The 17,787-nt window shown below is 39.6% G+C and overlaps 1 protein-coding gene across 2 annotated transcripts in view; it reads right to left on the reverse strand.

Annotated features, from left to right (window-relative positions):
* The window catches only part of LOC137371725 (glutamate decarboxylase 1), a 66,289-nt gene that overhangs the window by 33,946 nt on the left and 14,556 nt on the right, over window positions 1-17,787 (reverse strand). For both annotated transcript variants that reach the window (XM_068034556.1, XM_068034555.1), the window contains exons 6-12: window positions 13,731-13,843; window positions 12,019-12,134; window positions 11,837-11,916; window positions 11,638-11,692; window positions 9,618-9,734; window positions 9,465-9,529; window positions 8,512-8,590 (exon numbers count right to left, since the gene is read on the reverse strand). In XM_068034556.1, coding sequence (XP_067890657.1) covers window positions 8,512-8,590; window positions 9,465-9,529; window positions 9,618-9,734; window positions 11,638-11,692; window positions 11,837-11,916; window positions 12,019-12,134; window positions 13,731-13,843 — 625 coding nt within the window. The remainder of the gene's footprint in view (window positions 1-8,511; window positions 8,591-9,464; window positions 9,530-9,617; window positions 9,735-11,637; window positions 11,693-11,836; window positions 11,917-12,018; window positions 12,135-13,730; window positions 13,844-17,787) is intronic.

The following is a 17,787-nucleotide window of genomic DNA, read 5'->3' on the forward strand; positions in this document are numbered from 1 at the left end:
ATATAAAATTATGAGAGGCATAGATAGATAGCCAGAGTCTGTTTCCCATGGTAGGGGTGACTAAAACTAGAGGGCATAGATTTAAGGTGAGAGGGAGGAGGTTTAAAGGGGATCAAAGGGGTAAATTTTTCACACAAAGAATAGTAGGTATCTGGAATGAGCTGCCTGAGGAGGTGGTGAAAGCAGGAACAGTAGCAACATTTAAGAGGCATCTGGACAGGTACCTGAATGAGCAAGGCATAGAGGGATATGGAAGTAATGCAGGCAGGTGGGATTAGTATAGATAGGCATTATGGTCGGCATGGATGCGGTGGGCCGAAGGGCCTGTTTCTATGCTGTACGACTCTATGACTCTAAGAAAATAGTACCATATTAGATAGGAGCAGATTAAGAAGGGTTAGGAGGAATACGAAGACAGGTTTAGAATGCAGGTATATAAACACGCTAAGTGTGGTGAATAAGGTTGGTGTGCTAAAGCACAAATAGCTGTGTGGGAATATGATGTAGTGGCAATAACGGATACGTGATTTAAAAATGGTGACAACTGGGTGCTTAATATTCAAGAATACAAAGACTCCAGAAAAGATAGGAAGGACAAAAGGGAGGTGGGGTGACAGTACTGATTAGGGATAGACATTGGAGTGTTGGGAAGAGAAATGTTCTTGAGGGAGTAAAAAAGGGTATAATCATGCTACTGGGAGTATTCTATAGGCCTCCGAATAGTGAAAGAGAGACAGAGGAGCAAATCTGCAGGGAAATCACAGAGATGTACAAGCACTCTCAAGTGATAATATTGAAGAATTTATTTACCAAATATCTATCAGGATAGTATTAGAGTAAAGGGTAAGGAGGGGGAGGAATTTCTGAAATGTGTTCAGGAGAACTTCCTTGACCAGTATGTTCTTTGCCCAACTCGGAAGGAGGCATTGCTAGATCTGGTGCTGGGGAATGAATTGGGCCAAGTGTCTGTGGGGGAACACTTGGGTAAGAGTGATCATTGTCTCAAAGGTTTAGATTAGTAATGGTGAAGAGCAAGGAACAATCTAAAGTAGAGCTTCTAAATTGGAAAAGGGCTAACTTCAATGGGATGCGAGGGAATCTAACCAGAGTAAAATGAAACCAAAGACAGACAGGAAAAACTATACTGAACAATGCATGATCTTTAAGGAGGAGATATTTCAAGTACAGGCTAGGTACATTCCAACAAGGGTGAAAGGTAGGTTAACCGATGTGAGGGCTCCTTGGATGCCAAGGGAGATAGAGAATATGATGAAACAAAATAAGAGAGTCTATGATACATGCCAGGTGAACTCTTCAAACAAGAACCAGGCCAAATACAATAAGTTGAGAAGGGAAGTGAAGAGGAAAATAAGACTGGCAAAGAGAGAATATGAAAATAGAATGGCAGCTAACATAAAAGGGAACCCAAAAATCCTCTTTCAGCATGTAAATAGTAAGCAGGTAGTGAGAGGTGGTCAGCTCCTCTTAGGAACAAAGTGGGTTGCTAATGGAAATGGAGGTGGAGATAGCAAAAGGGCTTGCCATAATCTTGCAATCTTCCCTAGATATGGGGGAGGTGCCACAGGATTGGAGAGTGGCAAATGTGACACCCTTATTCAAGAAAAGGTGTAAGGACATTCCTAATAACGACAGGCTGGTAGTTCAACATCAGTGGCGGGTAAGGTTTTAGAAACAATTATCAGGGAAAAGAAATCAACAGGTACTTGGAGAGGTTTGGGTAATTAAAGAGAGCCAGGACAGATTTGTAAAAGGCTGAAATAAAAACAGAAAGTACTGGAAATACTCAGCAGGTGTGGCGGCATCTGTGGAGAGAGAAGCAGAGTTAACGTTTCAGGTCTGTGACCTTCCATCAGAACAGACCTGAAACGTTAACTCTGCTTCTCTCTCCACAGATGCTGCCAGACCTGCTGAGTATTTCCAGCACTTTCTGTTTTTATTTCAGATTTCCAGCATCTGTAGTATTTTGCTTTTATATTTGGAAAAGGCAGATTGTACTTGACTAACCTAATTGAATTTTTTAACGAAGTAGCAGACAAGGTTGATGAAGAGAATGTAATGGATGTTGTCTATATTGATTTTAAGAAAGTGTTTGACAAAGTACCACATAAAAGGCTGTTTAACAAAATTGAGGCACAAAGAATAGGAGGGTCAGTGTCAGCTTGGATAAAAAATTGGCTTAAGGACAGAAAACAGTCATGGTAAATGGTTGTTTTTCAGACTGAGGATGGTAGACAGTGGTGTTTCCCAATGTTCACTGCCAGGACTGCTTCTTTTTTTATATATATAAATGACTTGGATATTGGAATACAGAGTAAAATTTAAAAATTTTTCATTGATACCAAAATTGGAGGTGTAGCAAACAGTAAGGATGATGCCAATCAACTGCAACAGGACATGGATAGGCTAGCAGAATGGGCAGACCAGGGGCAGATAGAATTTAATACAGAGAAGAGTGAGGTGATGCATTTTGTCAGAAGGAATAGGGAGGTGCAATATATACTTAATGGCACAGTTCTAAAGAGTGTGCAGGAATAGAGGGACCATGGGGTGTGTGTGCATTGATCTTTGAAGGTGGCAGGACATATTGGGAGAGTGGTTAATAAAGCATATGGGATCTGGGACTTCATAAATAGAGGCATTGAGTACAAAAGCAGGGAAGTTATGCTGAACCTTTATAAAGCTCTGGTTAGGCCCCAACTGGAGTATTGCATCCAGTTCTGGTCCCCACACTTCAGAAAAGATGTGAGTGTCCTTGAGAGGATGCAGAGGAGATTTACAAGAATGGTTCCAGGGATGGTGGATTTTAGTTACAAGGTTAGGTTGGAAAAGCTGGGTTTGTTCTTCTCAGTGTTGAAAGGTTGCAGACCTGAAAAGTTAACTCTGCTTCTCGCTCCACAGATGCCGCCAGACCTGCTGAGTATTTCCAGCACTTTCTGTTTTTATTTCAGATTTACAGCATCTGCAGTATTTTGCTTTTATTTAACTGCTTTGATGTATCAGCCTTACTTTTTATGCTCAAGTGCTGGAGTGGGACTTGAACCTATAACCTTCTAAGTCGGGGCAAAAGTGCTACCAACTGAGCCACATCAAAATAGTCAATGCTAGCGGTAACAAAGATATGAACAAGGGTTTCAGCGGCAGATAAACTGAGGCAGTGGCAGAGACAGGTGATATTGCAAAAGTGGAAGTAGGCAGTCTTGATGATGGAGAGGAAATGTTGTCAGAGACTCAGCGCAGTATCAGATAGGATGCCAAGGTTGTGAATGGTCTGGTTTAGCCTCAAACAGTGGCCAGGGAGAGTGATGGAATCAGTGGATAGGGAATGGAGTTTGTGGTGGGAGCAAAAATCATGATCTTCCTAATATTTAAATGGAGGAAATTTCTACTCATCCAATACTGGATGTCAGACAAGCAGCATGACAAATCAAAGGCAGTGGACGGGTCGAGATAGGTGGTTATAAGGTAGACCTGGGTATGTTGTCAGTGGACATGTGGAACAATACATCCTTTGGAATGAAATGAGACTCTTGTGTAAGTTGTGCTAAACTAGGGTTGGTCAGGTCATGGTCATGTGGTCAAGTTTGCTCCAGAGTAAACAAATACCAAAATCAGCTTCAGTTTGTGGCAAATCTGATTCAAGCTGAAGTAGATTTTGAAGCTTAAATCAACGGGCCACATTTTGCTATAGAAGTAATGGTGAGGTTCGCAGCGTTCACCGTTATTAAAGGGGAAATTGGATAGCAACTCCTGACAACCGCACATGGGCAGTTAAATGCAAAATTTAGAAAGTTGCTGTCTGGGTTTCCCTTATCCTCCAGAAGCTGCACTATACCACTATTTCACTGAAGAGACTTGGCACTAAAACACATAGAATGGATTGAAGTTTCTGTACTTACGTGATATATATCCACTAAACATGCCAGAAAATGTTAGGGCTTGTTCACTCCTTTGAAAGTAAATTTTTATTGCCATGTTAAGTTTTAAGTACCACCAATCAACCTCTTTGAAACTAATAATTAACTCCTGTAGATATGGAGTCTCATTCCGTCAGAGTTTAATTATTGTTGGATTTTTAAAAAAAACTAAATTACATTTATTTTTACCATTTCTTTCTGTTTGTTCTATCTCTCTCTCCCTTAATCGATTTTTTGTTTCCTTCTCTTTATTTCAATTTCAATACCTGATTGGACATTGAATTAAATATTCTAACTGACACTTCCAGGTTCAGAATCTGTGCTACTCATTAAGGATTCTTCAATCTAATTAGTTAAGGAGATACATAGTTGCTTGCCCTGTTCACACAGGTTCCAGATTCCTCCAGAGGGCACCATGCCATTTTGGTTCTCTAATTTACAATAAGTTTCAGTGCAAAACCCCATAGAGAATGTCTGTGAGCAAGTGTAAATGTAATGAACAGCTGGAGCCATTAATTCACCAGTGAGAGCAAAATCTGGCCCATTTTTCATTTGTTAGAGTTGAGGCAAATAATTGTAAGATTTAAAAGAAACCTTGTGCATTTTTTACAGGTAGTTCCTCCACAGTTTTAGATGACTGTCTCCAATGCAGAATGTATTTGCAAAAAGAAAGTGGAAGAAAAAACAAGTCTGACAGTTAAGGCCAGAAGAAAATCATGCACAAGAAATCTGTGACAGAAATTCACAGCTACACAAATTATACTGTGAATGAGCATCTACAGCACCTCACATGTTTCATTGAAAGTAACCTTTCTTTTCATATGTGTAAATCCAAATCTTTCCAAAAAAAATATTTAAACTACATTAAGAAAAATCTAAAATACAAAAGTGGTCAGAATTTCTTCCACTAGTCCCTTTCAATTAATTATAAAACAATTTTCTTTCTTATATTTGAAACAAAGGGCAAAAAGTCAATAAATTGAGAATTTATTAGACTAGACATCTCAGTCTGGTGCTCCCTGACTAAAACTATGGAGCATGTAGAAGTCATCTGGTGCATTCTTCTGTGGATGCTTATTGAGTACATAGACATTCTGGATCATTAAAACTGATCATTCGATATTCTATGTAGAATGGAAATTGGTAACTTCAAGCATTCTACACAGATTTTTAGTATATTCTGCCAGAATCATTAGGCAGAAACACTGCCTAAAGAGAATTACTTTTCTGGATCTCCCATCCTAGCAATTAAAACAACTGAACCAAGTGCCTACACTGAATCCTAGCTACCATATTCAGTGTAATTGCTTTTTGACAAATGTTTGAGAAAGGCACTGAAAGGTAACAGCAAAAGAGCTGTGTGTTTTAAGTTTGTGCCAATTGAGCAAGCCAGCCAGATTGAAACTAACTACATCAAGTCAACTCTGTTTTATGGTTTACATTTGGAGAGAAAGTGAAAGAATTTGTTATTATTTTATGTAACAAGGAGAATAGTGAAGTGTATAATTTGTTCTTTTAGACTGTTAACTGCTGATTTATTTGTTTTACTTAAATAAAGCCATCTGTTGTTTTAAGAGTCTGAATTTTTGTCTGATTGGTATATTTTCAGTCCACCATTCAAAGGGAAGACAATCACATTCTGATGCATGATGCTTACAGTACCTGATGCACAGAGGAAAGGTTAATTGTTACAACCTCTGTGTTTCACTTACCTAGATATTGAGGAGAAAAAGTTACATTACAGATCATAGGAAATGGAAGGTCCACTTAAAGGATTGGCCAGTGACTATGACCCAAGAAATTATTTAGTGTAAAAATCCCAAAAGATGCTAAGTACCCTGTGGAACTGTAGGTTTAGGTATTGGATTACCGAATCTCTGTGCAGCAGATCAACTGAGTTGCAATCTCCCATCGTTCGGCATGTCACTAGGCAACTGTCAAGTCCTGGTTGGAACTCTTGCTAAGGAAACAATAGGTGCCAGTAGCTCATCTCAAGTGGTATGGTGAGCTGCATAATTCATCATGAAATACAGACCGTATTTCCACCATTGCCCTGGCCATACACCATATTCTATCAAACTGTGGTTTCACTAGTTTGAGGTGCAGAGCTACAGCTACATGCTTGCCTCCCTGAGCCTCATCAGGAAAACACCAAATGCTACTATCTGAACATATATCCACATTCCTAAACTCCAGATAATGCCATTCAGCAGTCACCATCCCAAGCCTCATAATTTCCTCATCAGTTATCTGATCGGCAATCCCAGAATCCTAGCTGGACTACTTGCAATGGGCTAACCTTTGTTGTTCGGTATGTCCATATCTAATACTACATACTAAAGCTACTCATCACCCACCACTTAATCCAAGTTCTTGTGTAAGAGGTGTAAGCAAAAAGATGTGCTTACCATGAAGCCATAGCTCCCTTCTGAGTGCTGATCAACAGATGTCAGTATAAGCTGGATCTCTATGTACATTCACCTGGTTCACTTTTTTGCCACAAATCCACCTCACAGTTTGATCCTGAATCTAAACATGTGGGCAAAAGGAAATCCTTCCATTTTATGTTTTGGAGTTTGAACCATGATGAAAGCACATTGTATCTGCCACAAACTGAATCTAAATTGGGACTTTGCTCTCGTTGAAGACATATGAAAAAGACCAGAGTACCCAGAATCAGAGACACACATTGCACATGACTGATAAAGGAGAGGTCAAAAGTGAATGATAAGAGAAGCAAAGATGAGAGGCATAGAATAGTCAGGATGGAAAGAAGATTGAAGCAATACCATTGTTCATTATTTTCCCTAGTTGTCTAGGGTTGAAATGTTCCCTGCGTAGAGGTACAATCACCACAGCCTCTGTGGGAATTATTTAAATAGAAAATGACAAATAGGCATTATTTTATGTACTAAATTATGTACTAAACTCATTATTTTTTTTTCAGTGCTCATCAGGTGAGTGATGCTCTTGCTGGGAAATAAATCACTCAACATCCAATGAATATACCAAACACCAAAAGATTGGGTATAGCATGTGCCAGATGCATGGTAAAACTTCCTCCATTTCAACATCAGAACAGCATCCTTATGATATTTGAAATTGCAATTTGGTCCTGGGTGTTTTCTGCTGTGAATTTTTTTCTCAAACTCATTTCCCTGAGGATATTACTAGCTAAGAAGAGCATTTCATCTGTCTGGCCTAGATTCAAATCCAAATTCCAAAGCAAAATTATGCTAACCAACTGCATCATCTAATCTACTATTTATCATTTCAGATAACAATGTAAAACTTGCAGAGTACTTGGCTAAGGATCATGCTCTCAGAAATAAAACTTAACTGAAAACCCTGAAATTTGGGTTGCAGTAGTTTTGGGAAATTGGTAAATCTGAGAACAAAAACTTACCCGGAGTGAACTTTGTGATTCTTGCCTTCAGGTAGGTTACCTACAACAACCAGGCCCATTGGTAAGAGGTTAATGAATAAACCCAGTATAAAATTTCTTCTGTAGCACAAAGCCCCACTCAAATTAAGGTAGTGCTCCCCCTTCAGGTCACAGGAGCAGAAGTTAAAAATGTTTTGCAAAAGGTCTTCTCATAAGTGCTCTAGCCAGCAGTTTTGAACATGCATAGAATTAAAAGATCTATGACACATCATTCATTATACACTTTCCCCTTTACAACATACAAAATTATATTGAATCTCCCATCATCAACCTCCTAGGGTTTACCATTGACTAGTAGCTTAACTGGACGAGCCATATAAATGCTATGGCTACTAGAGCAGGTCAGAGGCTGGGAATTCTGTGGCGAGTAACTCAGCTTTTGACTCCCTGAAGCATCTCTACCATCTACAATGCACAAGCCAGGAGTGTGATAGAATACTCCCCACTTGCCTGGATGAGTGCAGCTCCAACAACAATCAAGAAGCTTGATCAGCACCCCTCCACCACCTTAAACATTTACTCCTCCACCATTGGCACACAATGGCAGCAGTGTGTACCATCTACAAGATGCACTGCAGCAACTCAGCAAGCCTCCTTCGACAGCATCTTTCACACCCACGACCTCTACCACCTAGAAAGACAAGGGCAGCAGATGCATGGGAACATTACCCATCATCTTCACTTGGATGCGTATCACCGTTCCTTCACTGTCACTAGGTCAAATACTTGGAACTCCCTTCCTAACAGCACAGTTGATGTATCTACACCACATGGACTACAATGGTTCAAGAAGTCAGCTCACCACCACCTTCTCAAGGGCAATTAGGGATGGGCAACAAATACTGGCCTCGCCAGCAATGGCCACATCCCATGAAAGAATTTTTAAAAATGTTACTTTTGGAATGAATATACAAAGATCCTCTTAAAGAAAGCTTTAGTAAAACGAAAATGCGATAGAATTTTTGAAATTCATACCATCTGCCGTTGTAGCTAATGATGTTTGATTTTAGAACAGTATACATGTGTAGAATTGTGTTATGATAAAAGCTGAATTATTCTTACTGTGCTGTAGTAACTGTAACCAGAAAAACTAGTAATAACCCGTTTATATATTTTAAGTCAAATAGATACCTTTTCTCGGACAAGAATAGCTGAACACTGCAACAAAACCCCCATCATCTTGTGGGGATTCCAAGTGACTGAGTTGGCCCTGGAAGAAAAATCAGTCTGTAGTTACATCACATAGGCATTAGGTATTATTAAAAATGCTGAGTATTATTTGCTGTCTTTTTTGATTGGCCCATTTGAACATGGAGGTAGTAATACCCATGTGCTTAGTAGAAAGCGATCAGACAGTACAACTTGATGTGAAAACAACCATGTTTGAAATGGGCCCTCTTACCAATATATGATCAAAACCTTGTATTTCTTTTTAAATAAAACATAACCAAAATAATTTAAAAATGATTTAAAAGAAGGATCAACTATTTGTTTTTTTTCTTAATAGGTTGTAGCTCATAGTATCATAGAAAACGTACGACACAGATGGAGACCATTCGGCCCATCGTGTCCGTGCCTGTGATGCAGTTGATTTCCTTGTTTTATTTAAAGTAGATACAGAATGATAAACACAGGCAGATACACAAAGAAGGACAGAGGAAAACAAAGCAAAGGAGATCGAACAGTTACAGCATGAGAGAAAAACAGAGAGCCGTTTACAGAAAGAGAAAACTTTTTTTATTTTTCTTATTTCACACATGCACTGCCATGAGGGTTGTAAACTCTCCATGATTGTTCTGGAGTCTCCAGGAATTAAATATTATTCTACCAGACATTGCTGCAAGCAACCCAGGAGAAAACTAATAGGGGTATTAAAGAAAATTGTGAAATTTTCATTTTCCGTGAACATTTATTTATTAGTTATAAAAATATTGGAGATGGGATAAAAGACTGTTTTACGAGGTGGGGCAGTTGGAGGTGGGAGGTCATGATGAAACCTCCATGAATACGTCCAACCAGAGTTGACAGCCCTAAATGCCACAGTAGGTTAACCAGTATACATTCTCAGAAAGAACAGCAATTACCTTTCAATACCATTCAATTTATGCCGATGCTTTCTGGACATCAGAAGCCCACCTCCCCATGCAGCCTACAAATAAATTAAAACAGGATAATCAGATAATTGCAGAAATACAAATATGGGAATTTCTAAGCTAGAATTTAAAATCAAGACTTACATCAACATGGAGCCAGAGATTATACTTAGCACATATATCTGCAATTTCTTCAATGGGATCAAATGCACCATATACCGTATTTCCTGCAGTTGCATTAACATAAATTGGAATATATCCCTGTAAAATGAAACAAGTTTATTTTATTTTTCTTATATGCCAAGTTGAAAAAAATGTTAAAGTATGGATCATAAATTTCTGAAATGAAAAATTGGAAAATAGAAATAGACATTAACAATAACAAAGGAGGGGCTCTTATAGAGTCATAGAATCATTGAGTCATACAGCACAGAAACAGGCCCTTTGGCCCATCGTGTCTGTGCTGGCCATCAAGTACCTACCTATTCTAATCCCATTTTCCAGCAGTTGGCCCATAGCCTTGTATGCTATGGCATTTCAATTGCTCACCTAGATACTTCTTACATGTTGTGAGGTTTCCTGCCTCTACCACATCTTCAGGCAGTGTGTTCCAGATTCCAACCACCCTTTGGGTGAAAAACCTTTTCCTCAAATCCCCTCTAAACCTCCTGCCCCTTACCTTAAATCTATGCCCCCTGGTTATTGACACCTCCGCTAAGGGAAAATGTTTCTTCCTATCTAATCTATCAATGTCCCTCATAATTTTGTATATCTCAATCATGTCCCCCCTCAGCCTTCTCTGCTCTAAGGAAAACAACCCTAGCCTTTTCAATCTCCCTTCATAGCTGAAACGCTCCAGCCCAGGCAACATCCTGGTGAATCTCCTCTGCACCCTCTCCAGGGCAATCACATCCTTCCTATAGTGTGGTCCCCAGAACTGTATTCCAGCTGTGGCCTAACTAGCGTTTTATACAGCTCCATCATAACCTCCCTGCTCTTATATTCTATGCCTCGGTTAATAAAGGCAGGTATCCCATATGCCTTCCTAACCACCTTATCTACCTGTGCTGCTGCCTTCAGTGATCTATGGACAAGTACACCAAGGTCCCTCTGACCTGTACTTCCTAGGGTCCTACCATCCATTGTATATTCCCTTGCCTTGTTAGCCATCCCAAAATGCATCACCTCACACTTCTCAGGATTAAATTCCATTTGCCACTGCTCTGCCCATCTTACCAGCCCATCTATATCATCCTGTAATCTAAGGCTTTCCTCCTCACTATTTACAACACCACCAATATATTCCTATATTCATGTCTAAATTATTAATGTACACTACAAACAGCAAGGGTCCCAGCACCAATCCCTGTGGTACACCACTGGTCACAGGCTTCCAATCGCAAAAACAACCCTCGACCACCACCCTCTGCCTTCTGCCACAAAGCCAATTTTGGATCCAATTTGCCAAATTGCCCTGGATCACATGGGCTCTTACCTTCTTAACCAATCTCCCAGGTGGGACTTTATCAAAAGCCTTACTGAAGTTCATGTAGACTACATCAACTGCTTTACCCTCATCTACACATCGAGTCACCTCCTCAAAAAATTCAATCAAGTTAGTTGGACACGATCTCCCCCTGACAAAGCCATGCTGACTATCCCTGATTAATCCCTGCCTCTCCAAGTGGAGATTAATCCTATCCCTCAGAAATTTTTCCAATAGTTTCCCAACCACTGATGTTAGACTCACCAGCCTGTAATTACCTGGTTTATCCCTGCTACCCTTCTTGAATAATGGTACCACATTCGCTGTCCTCCAGTCTTCTGGTACCTCTCCTGTGGCTAGAGAGGATTTGAAAATTTGTATCAGAGCCCCTGCTATCTCCTCCCTTGCCTCAGCCTGGGATACATCTCATCTGGACCTGGGGATTTATCCACTTTTAAGCCCGGTAAAACAGCTAATACTTCCTCCCTTTCAATACTAATATGTTCAAGTATATCACAATCCCCCTCCCTGATCTCTACACCCACATCGTCCTTCTCCGGCTCCACACACAGATTGCCACTTTGGTCCCTAATGGGCCCTACTCTTTCCCTGCTTGTCCTCTTGTAACTCCGCTGAGGGAAGGGGTCTGCGTCATTGAAATTATACATAGACACATACCTTTTGTTTAGCTTCAATAATTTTTGCTTCCAGATCAGATGGCATTATTTTCCCCCTGTAATCATTTCAGAAACAAAATATGTATAAAAATCATAATCTTCATACTTGGAAATTCAGGAAATAATAACATTTTCCAGTCAAGTAGAGTTCCATATATATATATTTGAAGTCAATTCAATGGCAATGTACTGAACTGTACCTTTCATCACATTTTAATAAAATCACATTATCTGTTCCAAATCCAAGTGCAGCCCCAGCCTTCTTTATTGAATAATGACTCTGCAATAAATGAATACATTCAAAATAATTTATTTTAGAAAACATGCAGTGGTATAATGAAATAAATAATACACAAATAATTTGAAGAATCACACAACTTACATTCTCTGATGTGAACAGGATCAGTTTAGGAGCTGCAGACATCCCTTTGATTTTAACATCTGGGAAATACTTGTAGCGAGCAGCCATTATACTATACATATTTGATATAGCTCCCCCTAAAAAACAAATTAAGTTGGAGCATTTTTAAATCACCTTTCCAAACATTTACTAATGGTGCTGCTTGATAATTATGATTTAGTTTTTGATATTACCAGCTCTAGGATTCATGTTATGGTACATGCTAAAAATTCTGCCCATTTTCATCTTATTTGGAAAGCTAGCTATGAATATTGACAAACTTATTTCTGAGTTTATAGCTGTAATCTATTCTAGGCAGGGATTGGGCCCTTGAGTGGACTACATCCTTGAATTGTTGACCCAATCTTGATGTAACAATTAGTAGAACAGCTAAATCAAGAAAAATACAGTTGGGACAAAGGAAATCAAAATTCTCTGAAAAGCTAGGTTTTATAGATGCCATGTTTAGCCTCTAAATAGTTACCTTTCATCTAAACAGGTTTTCCTGAAATTAGTGTGTAAAGTAATGAATGAGTTTCAAAAGTAGTTCTGTTTAAATAGGTTATTTTCAATAGAGCAATTAGTGCTCCCCACATACAATACTCTCCCATCTTCACTGTAGAATACAATGACTTCTGTACATGCCTGGTTAAAAGGGTTACAGAAAAGGAGCCATTTTAACTAATTGGTTGTGAAAACAGATATGAAAAGATACTGGGCAGCACAGTGGTGCAATGGTTAGCACTGCAGCCTCACAGCTCCTGTGGCCTGAGTTTGGTTCTAGGTACTGCCTGTGTGGAGTTTGCAAGTTCTCCCTGTGACTGTATGGGTTTCTGCTGGGTGCTCTGGTTTCCTCCCACAGCCAAAGACTTGCAGATTGATAGGTAAATTGGCCATTGTAAATTGTCCCTTGTGGAGGTAGATGGTAGGAGAATGGTGGGCCTGTGGCAGGGAATATGGGATTAATGTAGGATTAGTATAAATGGGTGGTTGTTGGTCAGCACAGGCTCAGTGTTTCAGTACTGTATCTCTCTATGACTTTAAAAGGGAGAATAGACAAGTCAGAGAGGAAAAAAAGGTTGTGAAACTATCTCACACCAGAGAAAGTAAGAAATATAACTGTAAAGCCATTTTCAAATTTTTGAAAAGTCTTTTGGCAATGATTTCTGAGGTTGACCAGGAATCCCAGGAAACCACCATGGCCACAATACTTGAGCTGAGAATATCTTAGTGATGGCAACCTCCTAAAAAGAACAAATATTTCACTGAACTGAGCTTCTATCATTCAACATTGAAAACCCAGACCATATTTATCAGTTTCATATAGGAAGCACGTTTTTAAAAATTGTCAGAAATTCCATTTCAATAAGGGAGTGGGATCCTAAACTTCGGTCTACAGAATTTGCTTAGACTATTAAATTTAGACTACCAGTTTATTTTTAACCTAAGATTCCAAGTGTCTTTCTCAATTAAACATCTGCATTGAATTACATTAAGGCTAATACATTGAAAATAGGGTAACAGCATGATATGTGTATGGATGCAAAAACTGAAAAATAATTGTCAAGTTGGATTTGTTGCTGTAGCTAAAATTGTGTATTTGCTTTCACTGGCTTGACAGCAAAATTTGTTTTCCATCAGTACAATGTTACAGATTGAGAGTCTTACCAAAATAAATCGATCATACTACCTACCAGGTGAAAAGATTCCATCACCATCCCCATTGGGCCAACCAATTATCTCTCGCATTTTCTTCAGTGTGATTTGTTCCATGAGGACAAACACTGGTGCTATTTCATATGTAAACCTGTGGGATAAATAGCATATCTAACTACTGTTCTGAGCAACCATCTCATTTTTAATCATAGTGCTTTTGATGAAAGATTGTATGTCATTCATTTATGACCAATAGATCAAAATTTTTCCCAGGTACAGATATTTAGATGACAATGAAATACTTACTCCTGGCTGTAAAATATAGGCATACCTGCCATTTATCCAGTGCAATCCAATTTATTTTATTTTTAAAAAGGTCCAATACCATGATATATCACTTGTAAACATGTCACAGTAAATAATGTGAAATGCCCGTTATTTGAACTCACAGACAGTCCACCAAACAGAATAAATATAGACAAGCAGCCAGCAAAGATAATTAAGAATATTGAACTGGCTTGCAAAAATCCAAAAGCAATTATTCATGTAAAATTATCCAGGTGATGATCCCCCAAGGACAGTTTTGTTTCTGTAAGACATGGCAGTCAATAAGTGTCAAATGTAATCAAAAATGACGATTACCTAATAACTAAAGAGATGCAGTCAGCCTTATAAGTATACCCGCTATAAAATGTGAATGGAAAATGCAGTCTATACATTGGGGGAACAATCTGATCACATTCTAGCCTTGCATCTGTACAATTGTACAAACTTGCATTTATATAGCACCATTAACATAATAAAACATCCTAAATTGCTTCACAGAGGAGGAGCAAATGCCAAGCAATAAAACAATTAACAGAAGAGACCAAAAGCATGGTCAAAAAGATAGGTTCCAATGAGGCTTTTAAAGGTATACATTGAAGCAACAATGCTGTAAACATACAGACAGGGTGTTCCAAGATTCAGTTAAAGCCAAGTGACTAAGGTTTCTGGAGGGAAGGGAAGGTGGAATGCATAAGAAGTCACAGTAAGAGAATTTAAGAGTATGAATAGGGACATAGGCTTGGAGGAGATTGCTGAGGTAGGGAGGGACATAGTCATCAAAGAAATTAGAAATTATGTGAATGATTTTAATTTCAGTGTATTGGGGAACAAGGCACCAATGGAGATTAATAAAGACAAAAGTGAACTTATTGTGGGATAGGATGTGGGCAGCAGTATTTTGGTGAATCGCAGTTTGAACAAAATGCAGCTCAGGGAACCAATGAGGAGGACATTAGAGAAATCAAACAAAGAGGTAACAGAAGTGTGGATAAAGGTCTTACTGGTGGTAGGGATGAAGTAAGAGTAGAGGTGGTCTATGTTGCAAGAGAGGAGTAGACCGTCTTGATAATGGACAGGATGTGGGGTTTGAACAGGGCATTAAGAGTGCAATGCTTGGGACAAGCAAAGGCAGCAGCCAGAAAATGGAATAAAGGGCAAGGGTGGAAGGTTTTTGGTGGGAACCAAATTGGTTGGATTCCGTCTTCTCAATGTTTAACCAGAATAAGTTTTGGCTCATCCATAACTTAATGTTAAATAAGGAATTTTACAGCACAAAGATGGTAGATAAGTTGTGTCGTGAAGAGGAGATAATGGTGGGTTTTGTGAGCATACATATAAAAATTGATCCAATTTCGACAGATAATGTCTCCAAGTGGTAACCTCTAAATGTGGAAAAGTGGGAGCAACTGTGCCAGGATAGTAAGAGGAGCTCTAATATAGAATGAGCTGTGATTCCCTCCAGTTAAACAAAGGGAAGATGAAGCTATCACCCCATCTCTCACCATAAACTCCATATCCCCTGCCACTGACTTCAACTCCTCCCTGTCACTGTCTCAGGTTGATCCAGGCTATTCACAGTATTGGTGTCTTATTCAACTATGAACTGCGTTATTGATCCCATATCCTTTCCATCACACCAAGACTGCCTACTCCTCTCTCCTTGGCTATAAAACCAAGGAGTGTGACGTGATCTTGAAGAGATCACCGCACAATATTTTGTGTTGTCATTGGTTGCAGCATTATTTTGCCCTCTGAAAAGCTGCCTTTTAAAAGTACCCAGGAGGACCGTTGGGGACTTTCAAAAATTTCAATGGAATGCTTTTAACATTTCTAACATTAAAAATTAACTGTCGACAGAGTGGAGTTCTGTGGACGTATCAAAACTTATATAAACAGAGCTCCAATGTCACTGCATTTCACTGAATGTCAGACTCAAGTCACTCTGCAACAGAACACTAATGATTATGCACCATGGCTGCTACATAGCGACATTAATTCTTCTCTCTCCACAGATGCTGCATGACCTGCTGAGTATTTCCAGCACTTTCCATTTTTATTTCAGATTTCCAGCACCTGCAGAATTTTGCTTGTATTTTATGGCAGATACCGGACTCTGGTTGTTAGTTGCAGTTTACATGGCCCCCAGTTTCATTTTTGTTTGTTTTTGCTTTTTTTGCCATAATTTGAATCCATTCCAAGTGTTGATCACTCAATACGAAGGACTTCTACACATCAGTACTAAATTTGCTTTCCATCAATTTGAACCCATGCCAACTTGTCCTAATATCATGGTTTGTCTTGAAGTATTGTTCAGATTAGCATTTTCTACAATCTTTCAATTTATTCTAGATTCCATTAATACAATGTTGCCGGCTGCACTAAAAGACATGGGATTTCTGTCTAATATCCTGGTGAACTCCAGAGGCCTTTTTGGGTCTGTCTTGTTCTGCCGGGTTAAATTCAAGGCATGTTCACACATGGCACTGGGAAATATCAGGTAACATCAACCCAAGCAAATCCATAGCAATACTTTGCACCCAACATATCATACTACACACATTTTAAACATCCGAGGTATCCTTATGTTTAAAACAACCCACAACTTTTCATTTTATGTTTTCTTTTCTCCCACTCCCCCACCCCCTCACCCCCGTATGTACAGGAATCTGCCTAAGAGCGTGCACTGTTGTGCAAAGCAAATAAAGGCAAAATACTGCGGATGCTGGAAATCTGAAATAAAAACAAGAAATGCTGGAACCACTCAGCAGGTCTGGCAGCATCTGTGGAAAGAGAAGCAGAGTTAACGTTTCGGGTCAGTGACCCTTCTTCGGAACTGACAAATATTAGAAATGTCAAAGGTTATAAGCGAGTGAGGTGGGGGTGGGGCAAGAGATAACAAAGGAGAAGGTGTAGATTGGACAAGACCACATAGCTGACCAAAAGGTCATGGAGCAAAGGCAAACAATATGTTAATGGTGTGTTGAAAGACAAAGCATTAGTACAGATAAGGTGTTAACGGACTGAAGATTGAACAGCAGCAAGTACAAACATGAAAAAAAACAGTGGGTAAGCAAACTGAACAAACTAAGATGAAATGAAATAAATGCAAAAAAAAGATTGTAAAAAATGTAAAAAAGAAAAAAAGAAAAATTAAAGTAAAATGGGGGGCTGTCATGCTCTGAAATTATTGAACTCAATGTTTAGTCTGGCAGGCTGTAGTGTGCCTAATCGGTAGATGAGATGCTGTTCCTTGAGCTTGCATTGATGTTCACTGGAACGCCACAGCAATCCCAGGACAGAGATGTGAGCATGAGAGCAGGGGGGAGTGTTGAAATGGCAAGCAACCAGAAGCTCAGGATCCTGCTTGTGGACTGAGTGGAGGTGTTCCGCAAAGCGGTCACCCAGTCTGCGCTTGGTCTCTCCAATGTAGAGGAGACCACATTGTGAGCAGTGAATACAGTATACTACATTGAAAGAAGTACAAGTAAATCGCTGCTTCACCTGAAAGGAGTGTTTGGGGCCTGGGATAGTGAGGAGAGAGGAGGTAAATGGGCAGGTATTACACCTCCTGCGATTGCAGGGGAAGGTACCATGGGACGGGGACGAGGTGGTGGGGGTAATGGAGGAGTGGACCAGGGTGTCGCGGAGGGAACGATCCCTTCGGAATGCTGACAGGGGAAGGGAGGGGAAGATGCATTTGGTAGTGGCATCATGCTGGAGGTGGCGGAAATGGCTGAGGATGATCCTTTGGATATGGAGGCTGATGGG

The sequence above is a fragment of the Heterodontus francisci genome, chromosome 7, assembly GCF_036365525.1.
Source record: "Heterodontus francisci isolate sHetFra1 chromosome 7, sHetFra1.hap1, whole genome shotgun sequence".
NCBI classification, from domain to species: Eukaryota; Metazoa; Chordata; class Chondrichthyes; order Heterodontiformes; family Heterodontidae; genus Heterodontus; species Heterodontus francisci.